General features: G+C 46.3%; 1 protein-coding gene across 2 annotated transcripts in view; it reads left to right on the top strand.

The window, feature by feature from the left end:
* The first annotated feature begins 767 nt into the window (after positions 1 to 767).
* GRIA3 (glutamate ionotropic receptor AMPA type subunit 3) overlaps positions 768 to 9,786 on the top strand; it is a 256,338-nt gene continuing 247,319 nt past the window's right edge. For both annotated transcript variants that reach the window (XM_054995939.1, XM_054995938.1), the window contains exons 1-2: positions 768 to 858; positions 3,589 to 3,747. In XM_054995939.1, the coding sequence (XP_054851914.1) occupies positions 768 to 858; positions 3,589 to 3,747 (250 nt within the window). The remainder of the gene's footprint in view (positions 859 to 3,588; positions 3,748 to 9,786) is intronic.

The raw sequence follows: 9,786 nt of genomic DNA, 5'->3' as shown, positions 1-9,786 counted from the left end.
GTCATCATAAAGCGTACTCCTCTAAACGGGCTCCTTCCTTTCGTCGCAGGTTCTTCCTAGTCCTTGGAGGGCAGATTCACCCGTGGCTTTCGTTCCCTTTGCTCCGGTTCTTCCATCCCATCTCCTCTCTTCCTGGTTGCTTATCCCCCCCGCCCCGTCCTTTCTTCCCGTGCACTTCCCTTTCCTCCTCTCCCCCCCCCCCCCATTACCTCCTCCCAGAGAGAGAAAGAGGCATTGCAGCTTTAAAGGGAGGTCCACGTGAGCCGCGGTGTGTTTCCATTGATTGCATCGCTCGGCTCGGCTGCCTGCTCTGAAACTGACACGGAGCGCCGCAGTTTTGCAGGGAAGCTAAAAAGGGACGCGCGGGGCCGAGGCGGCGGCAAATGAAGTTGGAGCCATAAACCCCCTGCGTGGGCCGATCGGCGGCGACTCGTCTAGGGGGGGCCCCCGGAGCCTTTGCTTCGCTGCTCTGCCCACCATCTTTGCGTGGTGGGGGAGAAGTCCCCTGCCTCGGGGGCGGGGGGTGCTGCCGCCCGGCTGCCTTACCAGCCCGACGCTTGCAAGCCAATGAGCCCTTCCAGTTTGGGGTGAAGGGGGCCGAGAAGGAAGGTTGGGGGGCTGGCCACGGGGCATCCCACCAGCGGCAGTTTTCAGAGCCTTCCCAGCCCCGTCGCTACTGTTGCGCCCATGCCCGTCTTGTCAGTTTCGTTTTAGGAATTGAACTGCAGGGGCTGAAGGCACCCCCCCCCCAAATATTTTTTTAAAAAATGGGGCAGCCGGTGCCTCCAACTCTCTTCCTTTTGCTGGTGGGGCTTCTGAGAGAGTCTCTGGGAGGATTTCCAAACACCATCAGTATAGGTAAGAACCTCCTGTCTCTTTGCAAAGCTTAAAATATATATATTGGTGTTCCGGTGCATGGGGGGGGAGGGGGCTGTCCTCACTGTTTTGAGTTGTAAACTCTTTTACGCATCTGGCTTCTCTCTCCCCCGGGGGCGCTTGACATTTTTTAGTCCGATCATCCTAGGGCAACTCGCGGTCCTATTGACAAATAGGAGGAGACGGAGAGAGAGAACTGCATAGCAGTGCATAGATTAATAAACGGGGTGGTGATGGAAGGTGGAATTGAACTGCAGCGTTAAGAACTATCGCGTGAATGTCATTATTATCAACAGCGCTTGCACCCCTACCGAAGCTGTGAATCCCCCCCACCCGCCTTCCCCGAAGCCCACCCGTGATTTTTCAGGATCGTTGCCTGGCTTCTCGCAAAGCCTCAGCGATGGTCTCCATTTGACTCCAATGGCCAATCGCGTCCATTGGTTTCAACAGGGCGAGAATGCCCAGACTACCGGTATTTGGACGCCTCCCCCCACCCCGAGCCCGGTGGTAAAAACTCCCTTTGATCGGAATCGCGCTGGATGTTGCTCTTCTCGGGTAGAGAACTGGGCAGCTGGCAGAGCAGCTTCCTGGCTTTGTCCCCCCCCCCCCCGGGAATTCTCCCTTGCCTTGTTTTAAAGACGGTGAAAAGAAGCCAAAATGCAACTTGGAGTTCAATCTCCGCCCGGGCCAGTGCCCTTAGCAGAGGCGTCTGAGCTGGGAGTGGGTACTGCTTCTCGGCTGGCTTTGGGGAGAGGGCGCATCAGACATGCCCGGCGGGAGCGCAGGCGGATCGTCACCATAATCAATGGTCCGTCTGCCCGGCTGTGTCATCCAATGCGCTCAGTTTGCGGTTTCTGAGTAGGAGCGCAACTTCCCCCGCCCCCCACCCGCCCCGGGTTCTTGGAGAATCGAGGGGTGCCAGGCGGCGCTTGTAAAGAGCGTTTCTTCCTTTCTCATAAGGCGAGTTCGTGTGTAGTCGCGTCTTCCTTGCACACTGCGGAAGGCGGCTGCTGAGCTCGGAGCAGGCGGTCAGGTGTACAACGTGCACGCACGAAGCTGCGGGAGAAGTTCCCTCGCTTGGCTTTGGGAGCATCTCCTCCTTCCCCCTCCCCCGGCAACTTTGATCCCCGCCTGTCTGGAGGGAAACCTCTGCACGCAGCTGTTCAGAAGCGCATCTCTGCCTTGAGATGAGTTGCCCTGGGGAAGGACGGGGGCCCGAGGAGCAGATCTGTCCCCTCCCACTCATCATTTCCTTGGCAATTAAGATTTATTTCAAAGGGATTTGATTTTGAAGCTTTTGCAGCTCCTGCTTAACTTCTAGATTCTATAGTCTGGAACTGTGTGTTTACGCCTGTTGACTTCAGAGGGACTTAGGCCCTGTGTAATTGTCACTAAGAGCACTTTCCTGGGAGTAATCCTTATTGAGCAGACCTGATTGGGATTCTGAGTAGACTTCTTTAGGACAGCACTATTAGTGCTTTGGAGAAGAGTGCTCTATCCTGGCCACCCTTCCCCTACGCATGCTTACTGTGAAGTAGGTGCAATGGGGTTCAATGGTATTTATTTTCTAATAAGATTGCAACCTTGTGTCCTGTTCTACTCAGTGGGACTTACTCCAGTGTAAACATGGCCAGGACTAGCACTGCTTACTATCCAGTCCCTACTGATTTCTGCAGCTTTTACACCAAAGCAAGGATGTGTAGGGTAGTAAGTAACCTTCACATTTTTAATTGCTATTAAAATTGAACAGAGACTGATCTTGCACGGCAGCGGTTCCCAACCTTTTTGGCACCAGGGACCGGTTTCATGAAAGACAATTTTTCCACGGACGGGGGGGGGGGGGGGGATGGTTTTGGGATGATACAATTGTGCACTTTATTTCTATTATTACCTTATAAGATGTAATGAAATAATTATACAACTCACCACAATGCAGAATCAGTGGGAGCCCTGAGCTTGTTTCCCTACAACTAGACGGTCCCTACCTTGCCTGCTCCCTGGAGATGGCTCTGCGCTCGCCCGCCACACACTTTCTGTGCGGCCCGGTTGCTAACAGGCCATGGACCGGGACCAGTCTGTGGCCCTGGGGGTTGGGGACCCTTGTTGTACAGTAATACGAGCTGGTGGCCTTAGTGGCACAGAGAATGAGCTGTGATCCTGCTTCCAATAGCCTCTCTGCCTTGACCTCGCTAGGTGGCCTTACGCAAGCCACTGTCCATAGCAACCTACCTTATGGGGCTGTTGCAAGTATTCCAATCAGATCACTACCTTGCCTGCTCCCTGGAGATGGCTCTGCGCTCGCCCGCCACACACTTTCTGTGCGGCCCGGTTGCTAACAGGCCATGGACCGGGACCAGTCTGTGGCCCTGGGGGTTGGGGACCCTTGTTGTACAGTAATACGAGCTGGTGGCCTTAGTGGCACAGAGAATGAGCTGTGATCCTGCTTCCAATAGCCTCTCTGCCTTGACCTCGCTAGGTGGCCTTACGCAAGCCACTGTCCATAGCAACCTACCTTATGGGGCTGTTGCAAGTATTCCAATCAGATCACTTTGAACTCTGACACTGATATAAATAATACAGCATAGATATGTTTTGTGTGGGAATGCATTGCTTTGGAAAAAGAGATTTTTATTAAGCCTATTGACCAGATGTTCATTCCCTACCCAATTTGGAGAGCTTTGTTTTACATAAAGAACTTGTTCTTCATTGCAGGAGGGCTGTTCATGAGAAACACAGTCCAGGAGCACAGTGCATTCCGATTTGCTGTACAGTTATACAACACAAACCAAAATTTCACAGAGAAACCTTTCCATTTGAACTATCATGTTGACCATCTGGATTCCTCCAACAGCTTTTCAGTCACAAACGCATGTAAGTAGCTGCCCAGTCTTCTTCATATAGCCGTGTGGTGCTTGTTGGTAACCTTCCCCCCCCCCCCCCGCCCATGCCCAGAACTCCCTTAGCCCTGATTTATTCTCCAGAACTGCAGTTCATGAATGCTAGCACTGCTTTCATTTCTTTTCCAGTATTGCATGCATTCCCATTATGTTTAATAAAGGTTTAATTCTTATTACATAAAAGTATCCCCCCCCCCCCAATCCAACAGAACAGTTCAGAATAAGATCTACAGTCCTGGTTTTAGTGTTCCTCCATTGTTTTGATGGGTAATGATATTGGTATTCAGCAACAGCTTGGATATACGAGGGGCATTATTTCTACAAATAACATTGCACTGGAATGAAATGTGGCAAATGCAGTTTAAAGTGACCTTAAGGTGACAGAGCAGGATGGGTTTACTAGCCTCCTTCTTTGCCTTAACACAGCCTTTCTTGCAGAGAATGTCTTGATACAAACCGGTGAGACTGCAAAGTGATGAGTGCTATAAGAGAGGGAAGGAAACAGTGTGGAAAGCCTGGCAGTCCAGTTTTTTTTAAAAAAAATATTAGCACTGCAAATGCGTGTTTTTCATACCTACTGATGCTTTGCTAGAGAGAGATGCAAACCAAACAAAGAGAGAAGACAGCACTGTTAAAAGGAAGCCCACCCATCTGTGTTGCAGCTAGACCTTTTTAAAGGCCCACTCTGATATTTGGGTATTTTATTTATTGGGATAGGGGTGGAAGATGTTTAGAGCACAAGAGCATCCCTGACTGTGCCAACTTTGATCTGAAATCCAAGGCAAGGGTTTAGGGAAGCAGAGAACAGGAAACAGGAACAGTGAAATTCTGCACACAGATCGTTGCCAGATTGCAAGGTGGCAGACCTGAAACTGTCAATTGCATTTGTACCTTGGCAACAAAGGGGCCTGTTTATCACTTTGGAGAGTAGATTTGGCCCAGAGGCCTCCGTGTGTCTGTCAATTCCTACCTTAAGGCAACATTTTCATTCTCTCAGGTGTATTGCTTGGCTGCGAGCTGCAAGTTACTATCCTAGTGGGGGTTTTGTACTGTTTGTTTAGCTTTTGCAACATTGCCTAATAACGATGTGGAGGGGGTATTGGGAGAATGTAAAGAATTAACCTTGTGGAATGTCTGTCTACTCATAAGTAAATCTATTGATTTTATAAGGAAGCCTCTGTTTTTCTATGAGGATACCAGGTATTGCAATTGCTTTCTGTGAGTTGTGGTTTGCTGTGTATACAGTTTGGGGTTCAAACTTTTGAAAAGTAAAGTGAATCTTCAATGACCTGAGTACAGTTATGGGTGTTGGCTTTTCAACCAGCCGCTGTAGCTGTCCCTTTAACAGCTGCTTGATATGGGGACACTAGCCGGGGGGGGGGTGATACTTTTAGCTGATGATTTTTGCAAACTATTATTTTTTTTCTGGTCTATGGAATCATAAATATCTTTAGTAGCATTACTTTTGTTGCATTAAGTGTCACAGAAATCCTTAGTTCTTCTATGTTTGTCACGGCTCCTATCCAAAGTAATATAGGAAAAGTCAAGGGTATATTATTTTTCTTCCACATGTGCGTTTTCAACTAAAATTGATACGGGTTAAATCAAAAAGGAATTCTGTTGACACCTTAAAGGCTAACACATTTTATCGTGGCTGAAGCACTAATGGATTAGAGCCCGATTCTTCAGTTCATGAGATGGATCCTTGGTTGACATGTTGTGTGTAGACATTCTTGTGTGTGTGTGTGTGTGTGTGTGTGTACATGTGATGTACACATTCACGTTTATGGAGGGGGGAAATGGTAAAGAGCAGCTTCAATAGGCCATGAAAGACAGGAAGTACAAGGTATGGCAACATTTTGACAATTAATTCTGCAAGTTAATTATAAATGGTGTGAGCAAGTACTGTCTTTGGACTCTACTGACAATCCTTAAGTGACCCCAAGTTCTAGTATGGTATGCATGTATGTCTGCCATCAAAGGATCCGTCTGATGGTGTGGACTCCTAGTCCATGAAACATTATGTCACCAAAAAAATGATCAGTCTTTAAGATGTCACAAGACTCCTGTTTGCCATTACTGCCACAGACTAACATAACCATCCCTCTGAGACTAATGTGATTTAGTTGTTCTATAATTCCCTGACTGTACAAACAGCTGGATGCTTAAAGGGTAGATTTCCTCCACTTTTTTATTGCTCATGAGTTCTCTCGTACTTTAGCAATTGTACTGCTGGAATCTAAATGATACTCATTTTCTCTCAAGTGACCTCTAGTATTCCCTGTAAAGTAAAGTAAACAATCTTTAGGATATGTACTACCAGTAAGAAACTAATGTGCCAAGAAGCAAAACTGACTAAATCTTGTCTAAAGGGACCCTGTCTCATTGTTCCAGAAGACAAATTTCAAGCAAATTTCAGGGCTTCATTTTCAAATAGAACCTTGAGCAATGTTGAGAGTGCAAGCAGAACCTCGAGGGATTTATGACTTCTGATAAGACCACTGAAATGTCTTCTGAGCTGAGAAATGCTTCCCCAGGAATCTCCTTTGGGTGCCAGGGCTCAGCCCAAAACATGTAACACAGCAGTAAGAATATTTCTAAGCATATGTAGAATACCTTTTCATTTACTATAGAGTAACCACATATGTATTCATATTCATCCCATTGCAGTAGATCTGAACACTGAACCCTGTCCCCTCTCTCATAGATCCAGAGGAGTTAGCCGTGTTAGTCTGTGGACTCTTTTTGATTTTGTCCCCTCTCTGTGGCTGAGGTTTTGGAGGTGGTACTTGATAATGCCATGGCTCAGTGGTGGTGAGCAAGCTTTGCATGCAGAAGGTCCTTGGTTTAATCCTTGGCATCTCTAGCTAAAAGAACTCAGGTGATAGATATTGGGGGACGCCTTTCTCCACCCAAGTCTCTGCTGCGGCTGGAGCAAATAGCAGTGGTCTGATCCGTTGTAAGGATGAGTTTCGTCTCCAGCAACTCAGGGGCATACTGCTCGATGTTTATTCATTTAGAAAATGTTTATGCCACTTCTCCAGAGAACCTGCCATCATAAAAACATAAAACATTAAATATTGTTAATTAAAATCCAGCATTAAAAACCCCAGCCAGAGCATAAAAACATCTTTGAGCTGCGTAAAATGAATAATGGTTTTCAAGAAAGCGCACTATACAAATGATGTTAAAAGATGAACCCCTTAATTAAAAGCAGAAACATTTCTCCAGCTGCTTAAAAGAGAGTCACTTGTATGCAAACCTCAAGGGAAGGACATTCCATAGGTAAGGTTCCACAGCTGAAACAAGCCCTGTCTCTGGTGACCACCTACCCCTCCTCTGAAAGTGAGGGCAGGGAGATGGGCTTGTGCGAATGATCTTTGCTAATGGGCCATGGGAGAACACAGCCCTTCAGTTCTAGAAACATCAGCTGCTGCATTTTTGGACAGCTGATTTCCAGACCTCTTTCAAAGGCAGGCCTGTGTAGAGTGCATTACAGTAATCTAACCTGGATGGAATCGGCACATGGATCACCTTGGTCAGATTCCACTGGAGCGAAGGCTAGAGGGATGAATGGGCTATCATGTCAAATGGGCTATCATGTCTAATCTACCACAATAGATCATGGGCCAGTGAAGTTTACAGACAACTGTCCTGGGGGATCCATGTTCAAATCTCACTCTGACATGAAACTTGCTGGATGCCTTGAGTTTAGGCCAAGAGAGTAGATCCAGAGGTGTTGTCTTGTTAGTCTGTAGGTGCAAAATAGTAAAGAGTCCAGTAACACCTTTAAGACTAACGAACTTTATTGTAGCATAAGCTTTCAAGAACCACAGCTCTCGTTGTCAGATGCAAGGAGGGTATGAAGAAACTGGCCAGAGACATATAGGTGGGGAGGGGAGGGGGGAGAGGGTGCAGGAAGTGAGAGGCATGTAAATGTAAATCAATTGCAAAAGTCATGAAAGAGGTGGACTGCACAGCCCAGCCTGGGTGTGACCCCTTTTTCAAAAACAAGATCCAACAGGAAGCCGCTGAATTGGAATTCATATGTAAATTTAACTCAGTCAGAATTGAATTGAATAGAGACTCTGGATGGTTATCTCATTACCAGAAGTAACTGCCTTCAAGCATTCCATTCAGATTTAGCAATGGAGAGAAGGGGTCACACCCAGCCTGGATTGCGCACTCCACCTCTTTCATGACTTTTGCAATGGATTTACATTTACATGGCCCTGTCTCCCATCCCCTCACCGCTTATATATCTCTGGCCAGTTTCTTACCCTCCATGCATCTGACAAAGCGAGCTGTGGTTCTCAAAAGCTTATGCTACAATAAAGTGGGTTAGTCTTAAAGGTGCTACTGGCCACAAGAGGGTTATTGTGAGACCAATATGCAGAACAGAGAACCGCATACATTTTTCTGAGCTCCTTACAGGAAGGATGGGAAAAAATGAAAATGCATAAAATATATAATCATCTGTCATCAATTAGTTTAATCTGAACCAGTGGCAATCTCTTCATCTTGTGGTAATGAATGTCGTGAGTTAATTATGAAAAGCACTTTCTTGTAATGTGACTGACAACCCTCTTAAGTGTTTAACCTTGAATTCTAGTATGATTTGAGCAGGAGGAAAAATCCTCTTTATTCACTTTCTTCATATTCCAGTTTATAAACTAGTACCATCTGTGGCTAAGTAAACTGGAGAAAAGATAGAGAAAGGTGACCTTGTCTATGGTGAAATGTTCGCATGATGATGTATTGTAGCAGGAAAGAAAAATATTATTTATGGTCCTGCCCACTGAACATATAAGTCTTTGCAGCTACAAATAAATAACCAAGAGGGCTGCCATGCTTCCTTAGATTGGGAAGTTATCGTCTTTCAAAAATCAGAATTCTCACACATTCCAGTATGTGAGGCTGATATTCTGGCTTGCTACTACGTGCAAAAATGATCCTGCATAGCCCTTGCCAATTAGAGATCACTTTGCTGATGAGCTGGTGGTTAATTTTTGTTTCCGATGACTCAGTGAACGAATTTTCTTTTTATAAATGTTTATCTTTTCTTTTTAAAAAGGTGTCTTGCCTTGCTCAAGAGCCACTGTACAACCCTGGGAAGGGCCAGCAGCTCATTATTTGCATACAGAAGACCCCAGCCCAGTCTTTGGCATCTCCAGTTAAAGGGTAGCATAGACAATACTTACCTAGATGGATCAGTGGCCTGACTCTGGCCGTTTCCACACATTCTTAAAGAGATGGCCCACTCACCATACTCGGGCGGATTTTCTCACTCAGGCCATTTCCACTCGTTCTTAAAGAGATGGCTCACTCACTGAACTCTGGCGGGTTTTCTCACTCACTCCATACGTCTCCGATTTCAAAGTGGAAGCAGGCTGTTTGGCTTCCATTTTTTTGATGTCTTTTGGGGGGCACAGAAAACTGTGGGAAATCGTGTTCTCAGAAAAGGCGCTGAAAAAACGGAAGCCAAACAGCCTGCTTCCGCTTTGAAATTAGAGACGTATGGAGTGAGTGAGAAAACTCGCCAGAGTTCAGTAAGCGGTCTGTCCCTTTAAGAGTGTATGGAAACGGCCTCTATCCAAGACAGCTTGTTTCTTTATATTTAATTTCTTTTATATTTGCAGTCGGTAAGTATTCAGGTAAAAGAAAGTTGTAGTGAATCTGGCCAGGGAGATTTAATCTGGTTTAACAATCATTCTGTTTTCCCAGGGAACCTTGGAAATTGTAGTTCTACTAGGAGTAGTTTGAGGGAATTCTTAACGCCTCACCCAGTTATAATGTTCAGGATTCTTTCTTATGGCTCAGGAGGGGGGGGGGTGGGATCTATAGACAGTTAAAGAGGTATGAAGTCAACCGGTCCTAAGTGGAACAGATGCTGCAAGGGGTGATGGGAAAATCTCACTCATCTGAATCTGCTTGTAATTTGCTGGGCCTTTGTGGTACAGATAGAATAGCTCTACAAATATTGAGGTCCGTGGTATTTTAAATGAAAAGAGGT

Source organism: Eublepharis macularius, chromosome 13 (genome assembly GCF_028583425.1).
Source record: "Eublepharis macularius isolate TG4126 chromosome 13, MPM_Emac_v1.0, whole genome shotgun sequence".
Classification (NCBI taxonomy): Eukaryota; Metazoa; Chordata; class Lepidosauria; order Squamata; family Eublepharidae; genus Eublepharis; species Eublepharis macularius.
Note: the sequence above shows the minus strand (reverse complement) of the source record. Positions and strands in the feature narration are given on the sequence as shown.